This window comes from Ambystoma mexicanum, chromosome 13, assembly GCF_040938575.1.
Source record: "Ambystoma mexicanum isolate Mex_15411 chromosome 13, UKY_AmexF1_1, whole genome shotgun sequence".
NCBI lineage: Eukaryota > Metazoa > Chordata > Amphibia > Caudata > Ambystomatidae > Ambystoma > Ambystoma mexicanum.
The window spans coordinates 387,317,257-387,344,820 of record NC_090938.1 but is presented as its reverse complement, the minus strand read 5'-3'; the positions used below and the strand labels follow the sequence as shown (position 1 = coordinate 387,344,820).

The window sequence follows — 27,564 nt, the reverse complement described above, 5'->3', positions numbered from 1 at the left end:
CACCACCATAAGCTTGGTGAAGACCCTCGGGCGGAGGTTAATCCGAACGGCAGGACCCGAAATTGAAAATGCAAGTCGCCAACCGCGAACGTCAGGTACTTCCTGTGCTTGTGCTTTGGATGATTCGGCACATGAAAGTAAGCATCCTTGAGGTCTAGAGACACCAACCAATTTTGCAGTTGAAGGGCCTGGAGGACTTGAGAAAGAGTTACCATCTTGAACTTGTCCTTCCTGAGGAGCTCGTTCAGCCCCTCTAGTCCATGATGGGTCTCAATCCCCAGAATTTTTTTGGGATCTAAACATAAGGGGAATACCATCCCTTGTTCCTCTCCGCTACAGGCACCAGTTCTATGGCGCCTTTCTCCAGCAGGGATAGAATTTCCTGCGCAAGGAGCGAATCTGGACGCTTCAAAGAGAGCTTCCCCGGTGGATTGTCATGAGGCCTCTGCCGAAAGGGGAAGACAGTAGCTGTGGGTTATGATCTCCAGAACCCACACATCTGAAGTAATGGCACGCCATTCTCCAAGATGCTGCGCCAGTCTGCCCCCAACCGGCGGGCGATGGGACATGGCCTCATGACTGAGCGGACGCAGCTGCGGCAGTGCCGGAGGGCAAAGAGGCAACTGCCCGAGCGGCCTTGGCACCTCGAGTACCTTGCTTTCCACCTCTGGTACTCCTACGGTGGCCCCTTTGACTGGCAGCTCCTCTGGATCGACAAAAGGAAGAGTAGTACCGAAAGGAACCATTGCTGTTCCCTAGTACGAAAAGGCAGAGGTTGACGTACTGCAGCGCTCAAAGACTTCGCTGCAGCTTTGGAGGTCTGCAACCTCTCAAGGCTCTCGTCAGCCTTGCTGCCAAAAAGATGGACACCATAAAAGGGCATGTTGAGAAGCCGGGATTGCACACCAGGAGCAAACACCGACTTCCGCAACCACGCAAACCTGCATATCATGGTGCTCGCCGCCATGGACCGGCTGACACAGTCTGCCATGTCCAGACCCGACTGAACGGATTCACACATGGCATCCTTGCCATTTTGCATGAGGGCTAGAAAACCATCCCGTTCCTCCCCTTCGGGAATATGCTCAGCCGCCAAAGATGCACAATTCCACAGAGTGCGAGTGAATCTTGCCAAGTCACAAACGGAGTTGGCTACTTTAAAGCCATACCCCCAGAAGAAAATAACTTCTTTGTCCAACCATCAAAGCGCTTGTCGTCCCTATCAGGAGGGATGGTAGGGTACGTAGCCTGCTTCGCTGGGGCCGTAGCCGCCTGCACCACCAAACTCTCCAGAGTGGGGTGCGTTGACAAGTAGCAGGGGTCACCACTGGCTGGACGGTATTTTTTCAGAAGCGACTTATTCACTGCCGGGAGACTCTCCGGAACAGTCCAAGCCGCTGTCACCCTTCTTTGCAAAGCCATATTAAATGGCAACGCCGGGTCAGTGGGTGGACCTTGGGCCAGGATATCCGTCAGATCATCCTGAAGAAAATCAACAGATGGAGCAGACCACCCCAAGTACTCAGTCGCCCTCGACATGAGACACCTATACGAGGATTCGGCATGCGTGCCAGGCTCAGGCCTGCCAAACTCAACCTCCGGAGAGGTCTCAAGACTACTGGCGTCATGTAGGGACTGACAGAGGTCTTCATTTGACTGTGACCAGACAACAGGTCATCCGGAACGTCAGGAGGTACAACCCTCTCCTCCTCAGACCCTTCTTCCACCTCTGAAATGTAATCCAAAGGTTGGAACAAATCCAGCCTGGGAGGAGGAACAGAAAAGGGCTGAACAACAGTCCTCACTACTTACTGAGTGCCTTCCTTGGAGTTTCCACAGCCCTCCGGGGCACCTCCGGCAAATTCTCCTCAAAAGGAAATCGGCATTGACCGAGGCGCCGATGACTTCGACAACTGCCTCGAGGCCAGAGCCTCGATAGAGTCCCTCGACGGACACAGCGCCGATGGCGTAGATACCTTCTTGGAAGGCCTCACAGGTTCCAACGGTCTCGAGGGCGTCGAGGACCGGGACCTGGATCTGGCACGGCTATGGCGATCAACCTTGTCCCATCGGTACCATGATGGCCCCCGATGATCGTGCCGACCACCCGAGGGTGTGCGAGCAGTAGCTCTAGCTCGTTCCTTGCCGGCTTCTCTCGAAGGCGCGGACGGAACGGTGCCTTGCGATTCGAAAATCGCCATCATCTGCAGGCGGAACGCGTCCCATTCGGCCGGCGATGAATACTTGGTGGGACAAGCCACCCGCTGTCCGGCGGAGTACTCCGCCGAGGATGGGGAAGGCGACCGGTGATGCCGCTTCCGAGAATGCCTAGAAGAGGCAGAGGAATGGCGGGAACCACTCCGAGACCGAGACCCCCTGGACTTACGCCGACATGGAGGGTCGCCCCTCGAGTCGTTGGTCGAAGACCCAACAGATTTCGATTTACGGGTATTAGATACCCTACCTACCGTTAATTTCTTCCTCCGCTCCCGCAAGGCCTTTGGTGTCAGGGACTAGCAATCATTGCAGTTATCACGGGCGTGGCTTTCGCGGAGGCACCAGAGCCAGACTTTGTGCGGGTCCGTGATCATTTTGGAACCGCAGTCCCGACACTTTTTAAAGCCCGACTTCGGGGTAGAAGAAGATGAAGACATTTTCGCAATCAAAGTATAAGAAACAAGCACGCCGAGATTCTGAAGCGAACACGTTTGCGGAAAAAATGGAACTGAGGCTACGTGCGTCCTATATATAACTGAGGCCCTCGAGGGACAGCGTATCGACGCAGGACGCCTACGCCGAAAGATTTTCCGAAGCAGCACAGCTGTGGTCACTACTCTCATAGATGTGGAATACGTCACCCATGTTTTATTCACATACAAAAAGGCACAGTTATATCTAAATCTGTGTCACTCTGAATCATTAAGGCGGTTTATTTTATTACTCCGCATCAACCATTTGCCAACTTTGAAACCTTGGGCCCAAAAATGTGCTCATTAAAAACTGAAAGATACTGTAGAATTTGTGAGCTACGCACAGATTTAGAAACTGCAAGACACAGTCTTACACAATGTTGCCTGATGAGTCTAAGTCGTGAGAAAAACTTGGGTAGATTTGTCAGCGGAGTTAGATGCTTGGGACAAGTAGAATGTTGGCATCAATGTATTAACACACTGAATCCCAAGCTGCATTTAGCCCTTTTCCACGTGTGGTCTGAAGCAATAACCCTTATGAGTCACTGCTCTAGGGCAGGCCTGCAGGCTCTGCACCCCCTTTGAAAAGAATCTTAATGGTAAAGCCGTAATTTCAGGATTTGAAATGTAGACTTAAAGTAGGTGATTAACTTGTATATATATTTATTGCAAACACCCATTTGGTTTATTATTTCTAATACTGTTACTTTGCTTATTTCTATGGTTCTTTCCTTTTCTGTGTGTTAATTTTATTGTATTCGAAATGATGAAACTGTTTACTTGAATATGTAGTTGGAAATGTTATGATATTCTGTTATTTCATATGGTTAATTTATGTGTAAAGTTTTATTTGTTTATAAAACTATATCACATTAAACAAAATAAATTATTCAGAACCCTTCAATGGTAAAACCCTGAGAACCTCTCTTGTTAAACTTTCCAAACAGAACTCGATTTACTCTTCAGTTGTACATCACATCTCTTAAACACCTTTAACATCCTAATTCCTATAATGGTTACGAAAGTGTCCAACAATGTAATTTACAACAGGCTAAAATTCCTTGGGCATCTGGCTAAAAATACTTTGGACTCCCCAGAAAGCCTCAAATACTGAGACGAAGAAGAGGAGCAAGGAGTCAACGTAGAAAAAAAGTGATGCTAGGAGCAACGTGGAGTCTAGTTGTCAGGTTCACAATCAGCTGCGTTTGACATTTAAACTTGTAAATCACCTGCAAGGTAGGAGAGAAGGAGAGGAAAGCTGCAGAGGGCGCGGAGCGGGAAGAAAACCCAGAGAAAGTGGCAGAGTCGGGGAGGCGAGCCATGCAGGAAGACGACACTCAGAGGCAACTGCCTGGAGGCATTGCGTACCGGTGGCAAGGAACTCCAGTGTGAAGCTGTACAGGGTGCCCTGGAGGGACCGCTAGAAGCGAGAATTTATTTGCTGCTGGACCGGAGGAGACGCAGTCTTGTGGAGTGGCAATGGTTCCATCGGCGAAGGAGTGAAAAGCTGATGCAGGCACAGAGAGAGACTGCCTAGCTGGGGAAACCCTGCACGATTAAAACTCTTCACCGCAGCTGCAGGATAGACCGATGAGTCAACCCAGAGAAGTTGGGTAGGGGGGGCCTCAGCACGGGTTGTCAAGTTAACGAATACTTGGGGAGTCAATTTGAATACTGACCAAGCAGACTTGAAGGACAAAGGCAAAAAGGGTACAAGTCTCCTTATATGAGATGTCTATTTGGGGGAAACCTGGAACCCGCATTGCCATAAGCCAAGAGACATTAAAGAAGAAATAGAAGGGCACACATTTTACAATTTTCCTTACATGAGATGTATGTTTGGGGAAAATTGGAACAAGCATTGCCAAAGTCAAAAGACAATAAAAAAAAAAAATGAAATTGGCGACATAACTTGAACAAACCCTCATATGTGGGATATCACTAAGGGGTAATTTGGAGCAAGTGTACCTGAAGTCAACAGGATAGAACCAGTGAAGAAGTGCAACTGTGTTATCTTTTAAAAGGTAAGTTAACATTGTAGAGCCCTTTTTGGAAAGATACCTGGCAGGCGAGTACACCAGGGGATCTGTGTGAACCAGAAGGGGGCAATTCCTGGCAGGGGAGTACACCAGGAATTCATAAAGCAGACAAAAGGAAAAGATAAGTTGGAAGATGCCTGGCAGTGGGCGCACCAGGAAGTCATCATTTTTGACAGTTGTGTGACAGAAACACTTTTCATTTGAAGCAGTGGTTGAAGTTAAAAAGACATTTGCTTTACCATTCGGAGAAAAGTGTTCTCTAGAAAAGACATTTGATTCTTGACTTTAACAGAACATTGTTGGAACAAAACAATTTAAACAGTTTTCCTGAAATAGTTCAGGGGAAGGGAACCAACCCCGGGACAGATGTGTTGCTTTTTGGAACATTTGCCTTGTACCTTTAGGTTGTGTATGCGTCAGTTATCTATTGGGCACAAGGTCAGCTTGCTTTAGTTTTATAGGCATGGATACTCTTTTAGTATAGGGACAGATAGGCATTAAGCCCAACTCCTTTTTATTTTAATTAAAAATGGCTAATGTTGAAAACATTGTGTCTGCCTCTAATTTCTGACCCCTCGCATCCTGCTCATTGAATCATAATTTCAATCCTGTGAAATGAGTGCATTGGAGTACAGTGACATGCAACGATGGACATACAGCTAGTGGGTGTTTGGCTATTCGTGCACCCATTGACTGTCCAAGGCCATTTTGATCTCTATAGCCATTTCCACCCATTACCTGCCCCTCCCCTTCAAAAAACACATCCTCTTGGGATCTCTTTGAGCAAGCTCTTTCCAAGCAGCAACAAGCATGAAAAGTAAAAAGGATAAACTTACATAGAAATATTGTTTGAACCACAAAACAGAAACACCAGTGGGTCACCACTTCACACAGGATGGGCACATATTGCAGTATCTGTCAGTAATGATTTTGAAAGGTGACCTTGAAAACACAGAGAAGAACATGGGAGCTCAAAAATGTGAAGATGCTTACCCTAAAAGGCAGGTGTGGATGCTTACCCTAAAAGGCAGAGGTGTGGACATAAAGGTTTTATAAAGCACTATCACTGACTTTGAATCCAGGACAAGAAAGACAAACACATCAACAAAGCCAGAAGACAACCCTCATTTGTCAACTCTCACCAATAGCTGTTGGACACTACTGTGCAGAACCCCTAAATGGGCGAGGACACAGGATATCGACAACGGAAATCTTGGGTGTCCGAGCTCATGATTAACACTCATTATCAAGTATGAGATACACTGAGTTAACTTCCCGGAAACTTAGAAAGAAAGCCACGGGAATCATAAATACAACTGCGTTGTATTTATAATTGCCATGGTTTTGTAAGGAAAAGAAATAAAATAGCACTAACTGGCATGCAGCGTTCCTGCCTGCATTCTCTGCTGTCTGGCAATAATGAAGCAAAAGCCACCTACTGGTAGCTTTTGTTTATTACAGCTGGCTGGCTTTTGCTTCATTAGTGCTGCAAGGGCAGAGCTTAACACAAGCACAGGAGGCTCATCCATTTCACAAAATGGATGCCTCCTAGTGCTTGAAATATTTGAATTTGAGCGTCATTTGCTCAAAACTTTACATAGAAACCTTGTTTAAAAATATTTTTTTTATATATATTTTTGTTTATGGGCCATCTTTTTAGCAAATAAAATTTTAGAGTGAACTATCCCTTTAAATAGCCAGGTTTTAAGTTGTTTTCTGAAGGTACGGTTACCTTCTGTCGTTCCTATTTCCTTTGGAATCAAGTTCCATAGATTCGCTATTAGACGGGAGAATGCGGCTCCTCCGAATTACATTTTTTTGTAGTGTTTGGTTTTGATCTGGAGGTTGTTGCTTGATCATAGGTTTCTTCCAAGTTATTAGTGGTTGATTTTGGCTTGGAGGAATTTGGCTCCTTGTACGTTTAGTGATTTGTGGGCAATACATAGGGCCTTGAAGTTAATGTTTTTTTTTACTGGGAGCCAGTGGAGGCTGCTCAAGGCTGGTGTGATGTGGTCTCTTCTGCTTGGTCTCAGCAGTATCCTTGATGCAGTATTTTGGATGCGTTGGAGTTTTTTTAGTGAGGCGTTCTGGCATTCCATGGTAGAGGTTGTTGGCGTAGTCAATTCTTGGTGATACTAGGGAGAGGATTGTGAGGGTCCTGTGTGGAAAGGAGAGGTAGGGGAGAATTCCCCTGATTAGTCACAGGAGGTAGAAGCATTTCTTAGCTTTTGCGTTGATTTGGAGTTACAGTGAGAGTCCGTTGCCCATGAGTATTCCCAGATTTTCTTTTATCACAGCAGATGTGCCGGTTGGGTTCCCATGCTTGATAGCCAGATGAGTTGTGTGTCTGTTGCGTTATCCATAGCGGGGGAGATCATTATTTCCGCTTTGGTCTGGTTTAGTTTGAGATCGTTCCTTGTCATCCAGGTGTATATGTCAGAGAGGCAATTGGTGAGGGGGTTGTTTGGGTCTTGGGTTGAGGTTATCTTGAAGATGAGTTGGAAATCATCTGCGTAGTTGTAGGTGTTCAATCTGTAGGTTTGAATGAGTTTCATTAGGAGGGACATGTGTATGTAGAAGAGGAGTGGGGAGAGGCTGGAACCTTGTGGTATGTCGCAGGAGATATTTTTGGTGTTAGATATAAAAGGCGGTAGGTAAGTTCTTTCAGTTCGGTTAACAGTTGCATGTAAATAATGTTTTGTTTTATTTAAATGCAACTGTCAAGTATAACTGTAGACTGTTTTAATTGAAAACTTATGTCCCCTGCTTTCAGCGTTTTTAAAGTCCTTTAGATATGGCAGCCACCCTGCATTCCACGCATAACACTTCTTCACCCAATTTATTTAAAACTTTCCCACTCTGGCAATGGGTGAATCTTTGCCAACGATTTCATTTTGCACCATGCAATGAAGAAGTCTAAAGACTTTGAAAACTAATGCATGGTTTTTATCAGTTCGGCCAATAAGAGTTGTCAAATCTAGATTTTATTAAAAGCAGTAACATCAAACTTTGGCCTGGAACAGTTATTTATCAGCAGTCTACTGAGAATGAATGGCTTCATAGGTCGCTGACAATGTGCTACTCTTGTCATAAAAATGTCTTAACCAAATGTGCCTCCAGCCACTTTGTTTATATGCTGTCATATGCTGAGGTAATTACACCATTTTCCAGCTATTGCCATTTTATGGCCAGGCAGTATCCGTTGTGGCAGTGCCTGGCAAATGCTGAATTTATGCCTACCAAAAGGCAACATTTTTGGCTTTTACAATGCAGTTTTTGTCGCCATTGCATTGTTTTTGATGGGCTTCACTCATGCTCCAAATGTAAATTCTGTTAGATTGCTTTCTTGGGTGTATTGAATCGCTTCTCTTTCCTCTTCCAGCACTACTATTATCCGATTTGTCATTTTATAGGTCAGGCCAGCCACTGGCAAAACCCCTCCATCCACCCACCCACCCAATTGCCAACCACTCCATCCACTAGCCCACCCCTCAATCCCACAACCAATTAATTCACCCACCAACTAGGCCTTCCACCCACTCCCTTACCTACGTACCCAGCGGTTCATCAGTCGAGCCACTCATTTGTCAACCCACCCATCCACAAAACATCCTATACATCCATCAACCATCCCACCCATTTGTCCACCAATCCATCCAAGAAGGCATCCAACAAATAAGTCCCCCAGCAATGCCATTCTAGCACCCAGTGACTACTCATAAACCAACCTCATCATTCACAGCACACCTGGTCCACAGCTAGCCTGCCGCCTGCCCATACATTCATTGCTAACTTAAGCATTACTTTTCTTAATAAAATGTGGTACAGCTTAAATCAAACCTTAGACAAATACACACATTTAAACCACAATCATATTAATGTAATGGAATATCTTAATATAGAACTAACCCCATAATCATTTTCTGATATACAAATCAAAATAATATCTTTATAGCAACACCAAATGTAATAATGACAATAATAAAACCAATTTTTCGGCCATTAAGACAACACCAGAAATGTTCAGTTTTCAACATCTTTTCATTATGGACAAATCTGCCAAGGCACCGTGGATGCAATGTAGAAAATAAACGCTGCAATATATTATGACATGTTTCAAAATATTCCCTGATGTTCAATTCCTAAACCTATATTTGACATTTTGTTTATATGTGGCAGAGAAGGAGTGGAGGTCGAGTGGTTTAACTTTCTACAACACTGCGACCAGAGTCTTTCAACTCTTTCATCAGTTTTTGGAGGTGGACCCTTCTACTGGCTGGCTGTGTGTGTTCGCTACATAATGCTTCATTAGAACGGACAAGGAGTGGAGGTCGAGTGGTTTAATGTGGTTCACTGCGGGACACCAGGTAACAACATACTTGTGCTCATAAACTTTTGTCAATTGAGAAACTCACGCTGCAAATGTTCGGCTTGCGTAGCCTTTCTAAACATTCAAATAAAACACTGCACGAGCGAATGATGGAAATGGTGACAGATCTGCCCTTGCCGCCCTCTCCGCATGCCCACCGTAGGAGAGAACAGTCTTTTACTTTGCCACTGGGCCCTCACACGGAAGCCCTGTCACAAGAGGGCTCTTCTAGCAAAGCGTAACATGAAGCTAGCCCAAGCTGCAGCGATCATGTGTCAGAATCTGTGCATCCACCTGACGCAGAGCTTGCAGCCGCTGTTGAAAATTAACAAACAGTAATTAACCCTCATGGAGAATTCTCCTCCTCCTTCTATTTAGACTATGACGCAGGTGCAGAAGAGGTCGTCAGTTCTGTTGATACTAGTTCCTTCTGCCCCCCCCCGCCCGGCTGTATACCAATGGTGAATCACAAGCACTGGCAGCGCTTTCCTCCATAAACCACTTATTTCCACACTGGCCGGCCCCTACGAAGAAATAAGAGAAGTGCGGGCTCACACCACCATCCTGCAATCATTTGACTGTGAATTGACATAACTAAGCTGTGAATTATCTTATGCTATGCGCCCTGTTACCTACGGGTCCGGTGCGCAATACAAATAAATAAATGCAAATACAATTGAAAACAAATTGAGCTCCACAGAGACACAGAGAGGGGTAAAACATCTGGGGCACAAGTCTCTCCCCATAATGAGTTTGGAGCGCTCACAAGCTTTTGCCATTATTGAGAGAGACGCAATGGTGCCAAGAGAGGATCCGACACCACCCGTAATGGAAGAACCATTGAATCAAATGGCAGAAGTGATTAGTGCATTTGCTGTAGAGTCAACTGTCCCAGATGTCGGTGAGGTATCGGCTAACCAATCCAATGGGAAGGAGGCAGGTAAAACTGGAACTACACAGAGAAGAACGTCCAAGGCAAGGGGCAGAAGAATCCCCCGCTTAAGATCCTGGCCTGTTCCAAACACAATCGTACTATCCCTGAGCTGTTGGCAGCCAAAACTCAGTTCAACACTGCATCTGAAAGGGAGGCAACCGCATTGAAAAAACACAAAATTGAAGCCCGTCTCAGCTGCGGAAGAAGATATACCTCAAGACCATCTTGCGAATAACACATTGAGCAAGCAATGCTCCAAGCATTGTCAGGTGGTAGGGCATACAACTACCAAAACCTAACTGCTGTGCATTGTCCCAATAATGAAAACCATACACACCCAGTGTAACGGACCCATGAACACAGGAACACTGCAGATCTGTGTCGACTTTTGGGGGACACCAATCACATCTCCCGAACCACTCCAGTCTTTTTCACTGCAACTGACCATGAACGACATTACACCAACAATTGGGACCTCAAGCAGCCAACGGCAACTCCATGCTCACCATTCACCTGTCATGATGCCTACCCCCGGGGACCCAGACCTGGTCCAGCAACCCCGGAAGCAGGCATCAAGTCATTTTGAGCAAGCCCAAAACCCCCTGCTAGGGGCTGTTTGGGTGCGGTCCTGGCGCCTATGGCGCCAGGCTCATATGGAGAGTCAGTCCTGGCGCCATAGGCGCCAGGCTCATAAAGTAGAACTTACCTGATGCAGACCATGCTGCAAACTTACCTGATACAGACCATGCTGCAAAAGCTCCAAGCCAAATGAGGCTTGGAAGGGACTATTTTACCTAGGGACTATTTTTTACTCGGGTGGGGCTGTGGAGGAATACTTACCTGGGACTACTTTGGAGGCTATTTTGAGCAGCACATGCTTCGCGTTATTCTGCATCCAGCAGCGTAACGCTCACCGTGTCTGCAAGCCTGCATCCAGTCTTCTGCCACGCCCGCCTCGAGTCTGCAGCTCCTAGAAAAAGGGAGGAACAGAAGGAGAAAAGGTTAGAACAAGAGCAATATCTTCGATCCTTACCTGAATTCCGGATCCAACGCGCCTTCGAGCTGGAAGAAAGAAGTATTTTATGCGCGCCGCCTTGCCTGCTGCAGCGCCGCGCTGATCTCACCAGCCTTCGCAGCATCCTCACGATACACCCCATCCTTCTGCACGTTCCCGTCGCACTCCGGCACCTAAGCGGAACACAAGAACAGCAAAGGTGAGCCAAGGGAATAAACAGAGGCAATAGTAACTACCCCCATAGACTTACCTGATTTACCGCCAGGGGTACTATTCCTCTTCACGGGTCGGCGCAGTCTCCATTGCATCCTCGACCTACCCCGGCCCCTAAGAGGAACAAAAGGACAACAAGGTGAGACAAAGGGACAAACAAGGGGAATTCTTCTCACCACAATAGACTTACCTAATTTTACCGCCGGAGGCATTTTTCCCCGAACTTCATATTTTCTCTCCGCACCTGAATAAGGGAGCAAGCAACAGGATACATTCTGGCCTTATTTTATTGGACTGTGTTGGATAAGACAAATCCTTACCTGAACTTCGTCAGCTACCACGAGGAACTCTTCGCTGGGGTCAAGCTGCAAACTGCGAGGAATCGGACAAGAGTGAAGGTCAGACATTTGAACTCTTATGAACTACAATGTTCTGAAACTCACCAATTCCTTCTAACCAGTGAAGCAACTGGTTATCTACGAGCCCCTGCGCTCGATGCAGGATGGAGAGCTCATCCTTCCAAACCATCAGGTGAGACTTTAAGAAGGGACATTGGAGGCGATCAGTGGGGAGAACAGCAGGGGTAGGTGGGGGTTAACTCTCAACTCCACGGGTGGTTAATTCCCTTTCTCCATTTACAGAAGTATACTCCTACGGGCCAAGCAAACCAAGCTGGGAGGGCCAGTCCAGTCTGTCATCTCTGCACTACACGTCACATTGGTGGAGACCGCAGCTGTCCAGTTTGGATCGACGCCCCTTTGGGAGCCAGGTGAGCGTAACATCACCCTATATAATGCTTGCACATCCTCCATGGATGCCACTAGGAGATACACTGCTTCTAGGGAGAACGCCTCGCCAAAGGCTGAGACTACTTTGAACAGATTCTCAAGGGCTGTCACCTTGGCGGAGCGGGTTGTCAATGTGGCATCGAGATGCACTGTCTCCGGGCCCCCCAAAAACCACTCTTTAACACGCTCCTCTGGGGATATCATCCGTACGGTCACTTTTGGTGGGCTCTCAAGGGGATGAGCCAGTTAAAACAAACTCGGAGAGGACATACCCTCATGGACCTCAGTATAGTGTGTCCTCTGAATCAAGGGTATCAAAAAGAACTTTAAAGGCAGTTAGCCCATTCTCAGAACACGACTCGTTAAAGGTTAGTAGACCATCAAAGGCTTGCAAAAACACAGAATCCCAGAGTTTGGGGATTCAGAATGACTATACCGGAACCATAAAAATAAAGAAAATATACATTTTATTACAAACTATTACAGACAATATGCTAAAAGAAACATCTGAGAATTACTCATTTTCAGGTGTATTATAATAAAAAGGAAGGAAAAGATTTTAAAGGGATACTCTAGTAAAAAATTTTATTTCAAAAATAGATAGGCCACATTAAAAAAAAAATACTAGCATCCTCCGTTTTAAAACTTCCTATGTAAAATTTTGAGATATTTAAGCTCAAAAGCAAGCACAAGGGCGCCGCCATTTTGTGAAATGGAGGCCCACCTGTGCTGGCTTTTGCGGCACTAATGAAGGAAAAGCCAGCCAGCTGTAGTAAACAAAGTCTACCGCTGGGTGGCTTTCCCTTCATTAGTGCCGGGACTCGGAGGACGCGGACCGGAGACCAGAGCAGGAAAGCTGCAGCTGAATCTCGGTAGGTGCTATTTATTTTTTTTACAAAAAATAAGCACTAGCTGCGGTTTTTTTCTAAGTTTTCCGGGCTGGAGGAGCCCGGAAAACTTAGAAATAAAACCGCAGCTTTAAAAACGTATTTATGTTTGCGGTCGCTTTTGAAGCGACCGCAAACATAAATACAACGTTATTGTGTTGGAAAACGCTGCAGTTTTAAAACCGCCGCGTTTTCCAACACAACCGTGTTGTGTCTGCCTGAATCTGCTTTTCCATTTGGGGCTCTCGGGCTCCCCACGGGGAGCCCGAGAGCCCCAAATGGAAAAGCAGATTCAGGCAGACACAACGGGGCACTGCAGAAAACAACCGCGTTGTGTCTGCCTGAATCTGCTTTTCCATTTGGGGCTCTCGGGCTCCGAGCCCCAAATGGAAAAGAAGATTCAGGCAGACAACGTAGCATTTCCCATTTGGGGCTCTCGGGCTCCCCACGGGGAGCCCGAGAGCCCCAAATGGAAAAGCAGATTCAGGCAGAGACAACGCGGGATTGCAGAAAACAACCGTGTTGTGTCTGCCTGAATCTGCTTTTCCATTTGGGGCTCTCGGGCTCCCCACGGGGAGCCCGAGAGCCCCAAATGGAAAAGCAGATTCAGGCAGACACAACGCGGCACTGCAGAAAACAACCGCGTTGTGTCTGCCCGGAAAACTTAGAAATAAAACCGCAGCTTTAAAAACGTATTTATGTTTGCGGTCGCTTTTGAAGCGACCGCAAACATAAATACAACGTTATTGTGTTGGAAAACGCTGCAGTTTTAAAACCGCAGCGTTTTCCAACACAACCGTGTTGTGTCTGCCTGAATCTGCTTTTCCATTTGGGGCTCTCGGGCTCCCCACGGGGAGCCCGAGAGCCCCAAATGGAAAAGCAGATTCAGGCAGACACAACGGGGCACTGCAGAAAACAACCGCGTTGTGTCTGCCTGAATCTGCTTTTCCATTTGGGGCTCTCGGGCTCCGAGCCCCAAATGGAAAAGAAGATTCAGGCAGACAACGTAGCATTTCCCATTTGGGGCTCTCGGGCTCCCCACGGGGAGCCCGAGAGCCCCAAATGGAAAAGCAGATTCAGGCAGACACAACGCGGCATTGCAGAAAACAACCGCGTTGTGTCTGCCTGAATCTGCTTTTCCATTTGGGGCTCTCGGGGGAGCCCGAGAGCCCCAAATGGAAAAGAAGATTCAGGCAGACAACGTAGCCCGAGAGCCCCAAATGGGAAATCAGCTGCAGGTAGAAACACTACGCGGCATGTAAACATAACCGCGTGTGTTTCTGCCTGCTGTGGCTTTCACTTTGGGTCTCCGGTGCTCCTGGGAGCACCGGAGACCCAAAGTGATAGCCACAGCAGGCAGAAACACACGCGGTTGTGTTGGAAAACGCTGCGGTTTTTCGTTCCAAGTTTCTCAGGCTCCTCCGAGCCGGAGGAGCCTGAGAAACTTGGAACGAAAAACCGCAGCGTTTTCCAACACAATAACGTTGTATTTATGTTTGCGGTCGCTTCAAAAGCGACCGCAAACATAAATACAACGTTTTTAAAGCTGCGGTTTTATTTCTAAGTTTTCCGGGCTCCTCCAGCCCGGAAAACTTAGAAAAAAAACCGCAGCTAGTGCTTATTTTTTGTAAAAAAAATAAATAGCACTTACCGAGATTCAGCTGCAGCTTTCCTGCTCTGGTCTCCGGTCCGCGTCCTCCGAGTCCCGGCACTAATGAAGGGAAAGCCACCCAGCGGTAGACTTTGTTTACTACAGCTGGCTGGCTTTTCCTTCATTAGTGCCGCAAAAGCAAAAGCCAGCACAGGAGGGCCTCCATTTCACAAAATGGCGGCCCCCCTGTGCTTGCTTTTTCGAATTTTGAGCTTGAATAGCTCAAAATTTTACATAGGAAGTTTTAAAACGGAGGATGCTAGTATTTCTTTTTTAATGTGGCCTATCTATTTTTGAAATAAAATTTTTTACTAGAGTATCCCTTTAATTTCAAACAATAAGTAACCCCACTTATTGTTTGAAATTAAAATCTTTTCCTTCCTTTTTATTATAATACATCTGAAAATGAGTAATTCTCAGATGTTTCTTTTAGCATATTGTCTGTAATATTTTGTAATAACATTTTTATTTTCTATATTTTTATAGTTCTGGTATAGTCATTCTGAATCACCAAAGTCTGGCATTCTGTGTTTTGCAAGCCTTTGATGGTGTACTAACCTTTAACAAGTCGTGTTCTGAGAATGGGGTAACTGCCTTTTAAAAGTTCTTTTTGATACATGTTTCCTACCCTATAAAGGCTGTTCCCCAACAACAAAAGATAGGGGTCACCGATTTTTCTTCACTCTGAATCACAGGGACAACTAGTATATCAAATGCCTGAAGTGAGTTACAAGAGTAAACTTACTAATGCAAGTAGAGAGGATGAGCCCACTGACAATATGCTTGATCTCAATGGGGCACAATTTATATACCAAAAATTATGTAAATCTGGGAAACATATGCACAAAAATGAGGGAAGCCATCAGTTTCCGGTTCATTCAATTCTGCAAGGTGCTAAGAGTGCAGAAGACTGCTGCCGCTGTAATGCAGGGGCCAAAGACCACAATAATGTGTATGCATTACACTTTTCTTATAAAGAAGGGAAAAAAATTACTCAGCACCCTCTTAGATATAAGGCCCCTTATCAACTTTCCTTGGAACAGTCACTGTACTAGGATGAGACTTTAATACTGAATCGGTCAGCAATTCTGTGTCCGTTTACGGAAATTGTGAACCTAAGCGTAATCTCCACCAATGATATTGCGAGTGTGGAATTTGTTGACCGTGAACACACGGACTCTGTGAGAATTGGGTTACGTTTCAGGGTTGTGTATGATATGTTATTGAAAGAAGACCCCCCTCTGAAGCGAGTGGGGTCAGTTAACCCCCTCTCAATTTCCACCCATCTGTAGAAGGATGGACCTGGGCACCCGGGACAGGACAGCTTACACCGACAATCTTCAAATGTACAGGGGCTCCAGTCAGCAGGACTGGTCCTGGGTGGCTTCAGCGATTAATTCCACCCTCTTTGCTGACAAGACTCCCTGTAGACTAGCGCCCCACTCTATATTGTTGCCCACTTGGAATACCAGAGGACATACCTAGCTCTTCCAAAATCCAGAGGTGGAACTTTTGCTACGGAACCTGGATCTTATTTGCCTGCAAGATACATGGCTGATGGAACCAGTGGTATTGTAAATTGGCTACTAGGGGGATTAGGGGCAGGCCCAAGGGAGGAGTTTACTACTCTGTGCAGAACAGACTGTGCCATACATTACACTGATTGGTTTGATGTTAAGAGCCTTCTGGCTGTGGGTATCAGGTTTATTTGGTAGCTCAAACTTATAAATCTTATTGTACAACATATATAGGCATGACAGTGTTTCTCAGTTAAGGACATTCTTGGAGACTTTGTCCAATTTCACTACTGAATGGATGGGGAAGGCACAAAGAAGTTCACATTATAGAGGTTGGGGACTTTAACTCCTCTTGCCATAAGGCTGACAAAGATGATAGCACTCATAATCCAACATTCTATGGGGAGGTGTCCTTATGCCCCAACATCCCAGGACCTGTGAGAGAGGTGTTAAATGGAGTAACTGCATGAATAGCTTGTGATTAAAAATTCTAAATGGCTCCCACGTGGGGGAGACTGGAGAATACATTGCTTGGTACATTGGCTCTCGTAGTTCTGCTCTGGATGCCATTCTTTTAGATTATTTCCTACTGTTCAGTTGTAAAGATTGTTAACTTTTGAGAACTTTATGGAGCGATCACAGTATATTGAAATGTGAAATCAAATTGTTACCTGTGACTGCACTAGAAAATAACTCAAACAGAATTGTGTGATAACACAAGATAGATCATGTGAATTACAAAACACAAGGGGTTATCCATCACACAGACTATAAATGGAAACTGTAGACAATCACGCATGAGAATGTTGATGTGAGAGTCTTTAGAATCTGTCATTAATGATAATTATAAAACTGGTTGTGGAACTAATTCCAATCATAGGAAAAAACATATAATTTCGACGAAGCCGTTGCCGAAAGAAAAGGGAAACTAAGGCAGCAGATTCAGAAAATACCAATTTCTGAACCAGTTAGTGTGAATTGTCCTAACCTCATAACAACAGATACAAAAATTGGATCAGGATCCACCGGGCTAATGGTTCGGGTATACTCCGAGGTCATGTTGGGCCACCTCCAAAGGAAAGAATCTTGTTCTTTTTGGGCAATAATGAATGCTCAAGTAAACGGGTTAGGGGAAATATCAATGTCGATTGGGTGACACATTTTGGAAATCTATATGGGACGTTTTCCTCCGACTGCACCAGTACTGTTATCGAAATTAGCAGCGGTCTTGAGATAAGGGGGCCAACCTCTGTCGAGCTACAGGACGTACTGGATGCCATCTAAGGAGCCACAAACTCTAGAGCTCCCGGCCCAAACAAAACATCAAACAAATTGTTTAAAGGTGCTCAGTTGGTGTGGGCTGGGATTCTCAAACTCCTCTTTGATGACATTTTAAAGAGAGGCACCTACCCGGAGAGCTGGGGTACGGCATATATAATCCCGATACACAAAAAGGGGGTTAGATCGTCTCAAACAAACTATCGACCCATAACCATTCTGGAATCTGATAGCAACATTTTGGTGACTATTATAGTGAAGCATCTGGAGTTCTGGGCCAATAGTAACTATTTACTCTCACCTTTTCAAACAGGATTTAGGAAATCCCACGGAACTAACCTGGATGGTTTCTTGTTGGGTTGTCTTCAGGACTCTGTCAATAGGGCAATGTATCCAGTGAGACACAGGTCAGCATTGAATTTATCCAGTGCCTTTGGCACGGATTATGGGGAAAACTAAGACAGTGGGGAATTCCGGAAGGTTCTATGTTATTTCACCAACCTATTTTTCAACGTGGGACTTTTCATCGTCAGAATTTTCATTGCCAAAAACCCTGTTTTTTGTTTTTTTATTCGGGGGGGGTTCCCCCCCAGGCCCCCGCCCCTTACTATTATAATCATACCCTCAACCCCTACAAAACACCCCCCAAAATAAAACATTGAAAAAACTGGGTTTTTGGCGATGAAAATTCTGATGATGAAAAGTCCCACGTTGAAAAATAGGTCGGCGAAATGCGTGTATACCTTCTGGAAGGTCTCCTTAAATTGATCATCCTGCTGCATGAAGATACTCAATCAGAGTACGATTAAATCAAGAGAGTTCCCTGACCAGAAAGATCCCGATGTATAATGGCCTGAGTTAGGGGTCCATTTGGCCTCCTGTCTATTCAATCCGTGGCAGACGTGGGTTAATCTTTGTAAGCGGTCTCTTTCGCTCCCCCAAAAATTGGCATCTGCCAATCCGCTGCATGGCTTGTGCCAACGACGTTGTCCTGATTGACTGCACCCAAACTGGACTGCGTCAGCTACTGACAGCCTTTGAAAGATACGCTGGGGAAAACAATTTAAAAATCAACCCTAAAAACCCCCAGCTCATTTCCATGGTATCAAGGAAACGATAGACCACTTTAGGGTGCTCCTTAAATGGAGTAGCTCTAAAAAGAGTCAACTCCATAATTTACTTGGGATTTCCCTTTTTCAGATCGCCTGATAAAGCATCTTTCAAAAAATCATCTGAGAGCAAAAGCCACTATTTTGATTTCCCAGAAACATACAATCGTTACTGTAAATTCTCATTGGAACCGATTATCAAATTCTTGAAAGGTAAGATCTGCCCCAAACTCCTGTACGGTGTTGGGCGATTGGGTATTGGAAAATCTTACATCAATTGAAGGTAAGATATGGTGCAAAGTGCTGGGTTTATCAAATTCAGTAGCAGTCATCCGACATGACTTTGGCCTTTCGTCATTCAAAGCTAAGGGTCAATGGCACCGTCTAGCATTATTTGGGAAGCTTGTGCAACCGTACAGAAAAACCTTACATTGGGAACTTGCAAGGGTGATGAATCATGAACAAGATGTGTTTTTAAAGACACTTAAAGCACAAAGTGAAAAAATACTATATGATCTACACCATACTTCTTAAGACTTGGTAGCCAACCCCAACAGAATGAAACTTAAGTTGTTGGATCAAGATTGGTCCCACAATACGGAATAATTGCTTGGCTACACCATTTTGTCACACATCCAATTTGATCACAAGCATAGAGGGACTCTTCCCTCTTATTTGGTTAGGTTCCCATGTAACAAAACGAGAAACACATTCATTCGTTTTAAATGTAATCAGCTTTCAACCAAGGAAGTTTTCTTTACAAGGAACACAATATCTGTCAATGAGATCCAATATAGATTCTGTGAACAAGAAGACTGAGTTGAGGCATTTGTTTGTGGAATGCTCCCTACTGAGCTCTCGGAGATATTTGCACTTTAAAAAGAACCTTTGATGCTTGCGAGAGTACTCGCCAAGATACTTTCTGGGAAATATGTATTACATGCTCAAAAATATCTAGCGTGATTTCTGTGGTACATTTTTTGAATAGCTTGAAATTGAGTGAGACCTTGTTTGTTTACTTAAAGAACTTGGGATTGTAATGTTTTATCTTGTTTGTTTTATTTATTTATACTGCGCACCAGACCCGAGGGTATTAGGGCGCAAAGACAGAAAGAGGGTTCTTCAGCTTGGGTTACATTGCTGCACATTACATTACAGGTTGACAATACAAAATGTCTAACAGAGTAAAGACAGTACAGGCAAATAATATAAACATAGGGAGCAACAGACAATGAATAATTACAAATCAATTATATACAGTGATGAAGATAAGTGTCAGATGTCATGTTCCTTAATCCAAAGAATAAGGCTGGCTCTAAAATGTGGGTAAAACATATCCTCCCTTAGGTGGGGTGGGAGAGAATTCCAATTTTGGGCAGCTTTGACCGGGAAGCTATTATCCCCTGTCTTGGAACGTTTGAATCTTGGCACTCGAAGTAGGTTAGCAGTAGCTGTTCTGCAGGGGCAATTAGTGGATTGTTGTAGGAATCCGGTAGTAAGGTACTGTGAGGCGGCCATGTGTAAGCATTTATGAATCAGGGAAGTAGATTTGAGGAAGATTTTATCTTTAGTAGAGAGACAATTGTTAGCTCTTCTGAGGTCAGATATGTGGGCTTTCTTAGGGATATTGAGCGCTGCTCTTAACGCGTTATTTTGAAGGGTCTGAATCTTATTAGTGATGTATTTATTACACCCTACATAAAGAGCGTTGCAATAGTCCAATTTGGATAATACCAGTGCTCTCGCTGATGTAATGCAGTTGTTAGGTGTGAGGAACGGTCTAGCTGCTCTGATTAGCTTACAGGTGTAAGCGGTAGCCGAGGCCATGGAATTTACTTGTTTTTTAAGGTTAAGAGTGGAATCCAGGTAGAAGCCAGGGGTTTTGACTTCCTTGGCCACTGTAATGTTGTTGTTGTCTATAATGAAGTTAGAGTAGCGCTGGCTCAGTTTGTTAAGATTCGCCGGGGTACCGACTATCAGAAGTTCTGTTTTGTCATCATTCAGGCATAGTCCGTGAGAGGCCATCCATGCCTGGATGATGAGATACACTCTGTTCACAAAGGCCAAATCTTTGTCGTAATCTCCCGTCAGCGGGATGAGGATCTGTGTATCATCTGCATAGTTTATTGTAGGTGATACCCAGACCGTCTAGATCGTCGAAAAGGGGCTTCGTGAAAATGTTGTACAGAGTGGGTGAAACGCATGACCCCTGAGGCACACCGCAGGAGATAGGTATGGGGTCCGCAGCTGCAGCTGGAGCGAAGACACGCATAGTTCTATTATTAAAGAAGGATTGAATCCATCCTATGGCTTCTTGTGAGAAGTGTGTGGCCGAGTCCAGGTGGTGGCAGAGAGTTTTGTGGTCGACCAAGTCAAACGCCGCTGAGAGGTCAAGCAGCAATAGAAGAGCTGAATTCATGTTGTCTCTCATGGTATCAATTTGTGCCTTGAGGTCGATTAATGCCGTTTCCGTGCCGTGTTGCGGTCTAAAACCTGACTGGCGGACTCCTAAGAGATGGTGACTTTCCAAATATTGTTGAATTTGTAGGTATGCCACCTTGTCAAGGATTTTAAGCAGGAATGGTACTGTTGTAACAGGGCGGTAATCTGTAGGAATGGATGGATCGAGTGTAGGTTTTTTTAGGAGTGGTAAGACCCAAGATTGTTTCAGGTTGTTGGGAATGGTACCTGTGGAGAATGAGGCATTTATAAGCTTGGTTATGAATGACGAGAGGTCTCGTGCGGCATCCTTTATAATTTGTGCTGGGCAGGGGTCACCGTGACAATTGGACGGCTTAAGAGTGAGGATGACCTTTTCAACTTCTAGAATGGATACTTTCTTGAAGTTGAAAAGGGGTTGATGCAGTTCAGTAGGTGCAATGGGTGCGGTGGTGGGAGGTGCAGGGGCTGTAATATTGTTATCATTGGGGGCAAAGTTGTTAGATATAGAGGTAAGTTGAAGGGACTCTTTTTTTGTTGTTAATTTTAGCCTGTAGAGTCGTTATTTTGTTAGCCAAGGCATTCTGGATGCTGGTGCACCATGTTTTGTCTTTAAGGCAGGTATCCAGGGTTTGGATAGGTGTTTCCATTTCTTTGAGGATTGTAAACAATTCTTTGGCATTAGATTTGGCTTGGGTGATGCGTAAATTGTAACATTCTTGTTTGGCAGAGATGATTTCTTTTTTGTACAAAGAAGCTAGTTTAGTAAGGTTATTTTTATTGATATCTGAGGGGACTAGTCTCCATATTTGTTCACATTTCTGTTTCTCTAGTCTAATGGCTTTAAGGTGGGAAGAGAACCAAGTGTTAATATGTTTTTTTCTGTTTGCATTTTCTAGTTTTCAAGGGTGCTATAGTGTCTAGGGCAGAAAGCATTATTTTATTGTACTCGTCAACCAAGGTATGGGGGTCCGTGGATGCTGGAAGAGAGTTCAGGGTAGGAAGGATCAGAGGTATGAGTTTATTGGCAGTAATGTTCTTTTTAATTCTGGTGGGAATGGCAGGGGCTATGCTGGCGACCTGAAGGGGGACTGTAGCTTTAACAGAGAAGGCGATCAAATGGTGGTCGGACCAGGGCAGAGGCGTTCTGGCAGTGATGGAAGTAGCGTTCCATTACCCAGTCAATGTTTCTGCCTTTAGTATGAGTGGTACCTGTAACTTTTTGGGTAAATCCTAGTGCCTCAATAGAATCATTAATCTGGTCTGAGGGATCTTTATAACCAAGATTAAAGTCACCAAGGAGAATGCAGGGTGAGGTATTCTTAAGGTTATCCGATAGGATGTTAGTCAAATCTTCCTCAAAGGAGCCTAATGGGCCTGGAGGTCTATAGATGAGGTGGATAGATATAGTTTGCGTTTTAGAGATAGTTAGCTTGATTTTTTCTTTTTAAACAAAAGCAGTGTTCCATTGATTTGTATTGTTAAAGTTGAATTTATTTTTAACCAATAAACAATAAAATAAATAATGATATGTGCGCTAGGTCTGGTCTGGTCATAAAACCTCCAGAGTACTCACAAGTTTCAAACAGCATAAACAGTTGCCTCATCCTCCCATCTGGAATACGTTCAGCATAAGGTTATACATAGGACAAATCGTAACATATTTCATAAATAAAGTTTTCTTATGAAGAATATTTAGTTTGTATCCAATGGCATGTTTAAGCTTTTCTTTTTAACTGTTTAATTGGCTTCAATATACTCTGGAATTAGTCTACATTTAACACAAATCATTATAATTGTACACCAATTTTCATATATATGACCCCTCTCAACTAAAGATTGAGTGGTTAAGGAAGTAAGACGCAGCTCGGCTCCAATGAGCTGCATAAAGATATATACTTAGGCCAGGATAGGGCTGGACATCACAATTTACCTTTTATATGATTTAAACATCTTACAGGGGAAATCTAGTTATAATTCCAGAGAGAACCATTGTTGCAAATGTGAAATGTTTTGTTGAAAACCATTATAAAAGAGGGTAAAAAGAATAGCCTCTAGGTTATTTGTTCATGTCACCACTGGCTAAGTTTTAATTGGTAAATCCTCTTATTCAAAGAGGGGGCTCAACATTAGCATTCACCACTAGCTAAAGATTAGGGATACCAAGTGTTGGTGAGTAATACATGTTATGCTGTGTGCATGTGCAGAATTGAGGGGGAAGGTGACTTTTTATGCCTGGCTAGTAGCTTGCAATGTGCAATTTTCACCTCTTAAGGATGCATGATCCTTCCCATTTGCGATATAAAACCCTGAATTTAAAAAGACTTTACAACCTCAATAATGTTGGTGTTTAATATCCATTTATATTTCCTATGTTAAAGCTTGGTCATAATCTCGCTGAAACCAAAATCATGCAATTTGAGTCCAAAAAGATTTTGTCTAGAATACTTATCTACAGCCTTTAATGGCCCATCTAATCAAATGTGCATATGATCCATCAAGATGGCACCATTAGGATAAGCTTACCGTCACAGTAAGACCAGGTTAGGGAGGCTTACTAGTGATATTACTCAAAGATCTTGTCCTATTAGTTATAAACCAATTAAAAAGTACCAGGGCCAATGCCCATCACTGATTTAGCCCATGTTTGGTCTCAAAAGGACAAGCATTTTCATTCATCCATCAACTTAACATCTTTCCACTACCAGCTCATCCTCCAACTCACGTTTTGATGCTGTTGGTGATCAGGAGGTGGGCATCCTGCCTCTCGTCCAATAGAAGCATGGCACCCAAGTAGCCAATCCGTTTGTCTGTAAATTTCTGAGAGGCAATTAGCTTTAAGCACTCCATCTGGCAGCGGAGAGGCATGCAGGTAACAAAAAGGGAGGAGAGTAAGTAAAGGATAAAGACAATGCAGCACAACTGAGAAATAAAGGCCTCATGATATCAAACTGGACTTAATTACTAAAACTGTAACATCTATAGCACCGCAGTGATATTGCCGCTGCCTCACACCTAAGCCTTTAATAATCTTGATAGCTCATGGAATACCTCCACTGCCTGACAGGAGAGCATGTAGAACACATGTAGCCAGAAGGAGCGCTCAGAAGTGAGAGATATGGGCTTGTATGAACCACGGAATCCGAGGAACGTTTCTTCTGAGCATGAACATGCAAGATATGTGCATGCTGAGGGGTTTCTCTGCTGCCAGACTATTGGACACATAGGAACATGGGTAGCGTTTCGCTTTCTGGCCTTGGTAGCCAGAATGAATGCTCTGCTGTAGGAGCGTACGCATGTAAAGTATGTTCACATTCAGGATTGACTCTGCTGTCTGAGGCCTGACTCCGAATTACCCGACAGCGAGCTCTGCTGCCTTATGGTCTGAGCATAGACAATCTTTGGCACCTAAATTACACATTGATGTCAGGCTAGAATGCATACGATCTGAAGGACAGCACTGCTATCCGAGAGATCTGCCACCTCTTAGCTGTCTGTATACCATGGGACTTGCCCAGCAAATTGTGTGCAACTTGGGGGATAGCACATCTGTCAGATAAAACTGCATGTATGATCTCTATTAACAGGTATTGCCATCCTGTCGGCAGCCAGAGCCTTTAAGATTTGAGTCATCGCAGGGCAACTCTGTTCACTGAGGACTGCACCTGTAAAGGTTGTATAATTTAAGGGATAGCTGTGCTGCCTGAGGTGAGAGCTAGTTCTGTTGTGAATAGTTCTCACCATGTACAGTCTGTGTACTTTAAACATAGCTTTGTTATAAGAAACCGTACCTTGTAAAGGCATAGTGTACTGAGAGGATCCCTCAGCTGTAGAAGGCCTCAGTGTGTAAGATCAGTGTAACCAGATGCAACTGCTGCCCAAGGCATGAGCCTGTGAAATCAGTGCTATAATAGGTGGAACATTGGTGGACTTACATCCCCTCTTTCCACTCGAAAGAGTTTTACATTTGGATGGTCTGTAGCTTCGGGGGATCTAGTTGGGAGCTAATTCATTCAGGCTAGCATGGACATAGGCATACATGGTGTCTTACTGCAGCTCTGTAGTACCTTCACAAACCAAACACCTCTCTGTAGGTGCATGATGGGAAGCTCTGCTGTCTCCATCTTGAGTCTGCAAGGTTTATGTGACCTGTCGAAAGCTCTGCAGTCCAAGACTTGCGCCTTGCAAAATAAGTGTATCCTGAGAGATGGCTCTTAGGCCAGAGCAGCAAAGCCAGGTTTAATATTGGCCAGAGGTGGTAGCTATTGAGCAGCTGCTTTTAACCGAGAGGAACCTAGCTAGCTTGACACCAACAACTACTTTTGTTTCCCTACATCAACTGATGCCGGCCAAACATACCCAAGTGACATTAACTCAGATTGTTTAGTAATATGTAGCAAGGGGCCTTGGTACACATTGAGAAGATATTTGAAATTCAATTGGTTGTATGTGATGGTCAAACGTCTAGTGTGCATCTAATGTGAAAGTTAGATTTGCATTACGCTCCTTCTTCCTCAGAGGTACCTCCTGCTTACTGGGGGATGCCAGATACGCAGCAGGCACAGTTATCTCCTACTCATTAAAGCTTTATTTTGATCCCTGCAAACTACGTACCCAGTCGTTCACTAATAAAGCCGCTCATCTATCAACCCACCCATCCACGAAGAATCCTATACATCCATCAGCCATCCCACCCATTTGTACACCCACCCGTCCAAGAAGGGATCCAACAAATAAGCACCCCATCAATGGCACTCTAGCACCCAATGACTACTCCTAAAACAACCCCATCATTCACAGCACATAGTCCACAGCTAGCCCCGCCGCCTGTCCATACATTCATTGCCAATTTAGGCATTACTTTTTCTTAATCAAAAGTGATACAGCTTAAATCAAACTTTACAAACTATACCAATCATTAGTCACTGTGGTGCAGCTCTGCTGCACAAACCCTGACAGATCTCTAACTATTGGGGTAGTTCTGCTGTTAAGAGGCTAGAGCTGTTGGATCAGTGTACACCCAGAGGGATTTCTCTACCGTAAGCATTCTTCAGCTATAAGATTTGTAATGGGTATAGTTTGACGCCACTAGCCTACAAGATTAGTGTACCCTTAAAAATAGATGTGATGTCAAAGCCCTATACCTGTCCAAAGTGGGCTGGGTACCCCAGCATATGCATGTAGAGGAGCTTGGCCACATTGCGGTAGCGGTAAAGTGGGTCCTCCTCACGGAAGCAGGCCCGGATGTCTGCACACTCCTTCTGAATGATTTCGCGTTCCTGGGCTTGAGTCTTGGTGCTGCGGATCATCCGGATAAGCTCCTGTACCCGCAAGGGGGGCAGCATCTTCCTGAAAATAAAGATCAGGGGAGGGGTTAAAAGATTATGGGATGGGGTCCTAGGACCAACAGGCAATTGACTTTCAGCCTCTCTCTGCCTAAAGGATCTGTATACCCTGAAAAATAGCTATTCGGTCTGAGACTCAAGACTCTTATATTTGAGTAACAAGGAGGACAGCTCTTCTGACTGAGACCTGGGCCTCTTGTGTTGGTTGCTTGAACAGCGCTTACACCAACCCGCAGCAGCTCCAAATGTAGGTTAGGCTAATACGCTTTAATTCTGTGTCAGATCACCATGATAGTAGATTCAAAGCATCTATACTTGTCTGTGATGTAGTGTACTGTTCCCTCGCCATAGGTATTCACACATTTGTGTGCTGGAACAAAGAAAATGAGTGAGGGGGAAGGTAAAGAGGATCGAAAAGCAGGAAATGGATGCTACAAACACATGGCGTGAGGGGTACAGTGTGGTGGAAAATGCTTTGTGATAACATGGGTGCACGTCAGTCCTGTTAGGTGGACCATAGTTCTGCAAACGGGCAGAGGTAGATAGTTCATAAAGTGTTGTGATAATTGTGTTGTGTGCCAACACAAAACTGGAGAATCTAAAGTTAGTACAGAATTTACTTTTGTATACATGAGAGTATAGTAATGCATTGCAATCTATAGTAAGAGAATATAGCCTGAGCTATCTATGCCTGATGTGTTCATTAGTCTGTGTGAAAGGTAGAGGTGGATGCGCAACAAACGGCAGGTAGGGAGATATGGACCAGATGTTGGTCCGCCTGTATGGAGTGACAGTCTAGCACCCTTCTGTTTTGTTATGTTAGTATGCTTTGACTGTACCCTATAGCTGTGACATGCTTTGTTGCTTGTACAGTCATCATCATAACTTACTACGGCCATCAGAGTACATCCTATCACAATGTTATACAAAATGATCCAAAACCAAATACACACATCAAAAGTACCAAAATGTGGGAAAATTAAGCAATACAAACAGACCAATCCTAGTCAGGATCCTCCAACTTCATAGACCCTGCCGCATCAGACCCCACTATGCATCGATCCAGAAGTATGGCATCCCTTGGTTTGGGTACCCCGTGAAGATATACAGTGGCACATCTAGGCCCTCCTTGATCATAGAACTTAAACATACTCCCTCTGTGCCGCGGACCGAAAACTCTGGTTTCCCCTGGGCTGAGGGGCAGGGGGGAGGGGGGTTGTATACCCACAGAGCTTAAAACATGATCTGCCACTAAAGTGGACGTTGCCTTAGGTTGGGGCACCCCCTTAG

General features: G+C 44.7%; 1 protein-coding gene across 3 annotated transcripts in view; it reads right to left on the bottom strand.

Moving 5' to 3' along the window:
* AP1G2 (adaptor related protein complex 1 subunit gamma 2) overlaps positions 1-27,564 on the bottom strand; it is a 742,171-nt gene that overhangs the window by 563,725 nt on the left and 150,882 nt on the right. For all 3 annotated transcript variants that reach the window (XM_069633944.1, XM_069633946.1, XM_069633945.1), the window contains 2 exons: positions 26,074-26,278; positions 23,655-23,779 (listed from right to left, as the gene is read on the bottom strand). In XM_069633944.1, the coding sequence (XP_069490045.1) occupies positions 23,655-23,779; positions 26,074-26,278 (330 nt within the window). The remainder of the gene's footprint in view (positions 1-23,654; positions 23,780-26,073; positions 26,279-27,564) is intronic.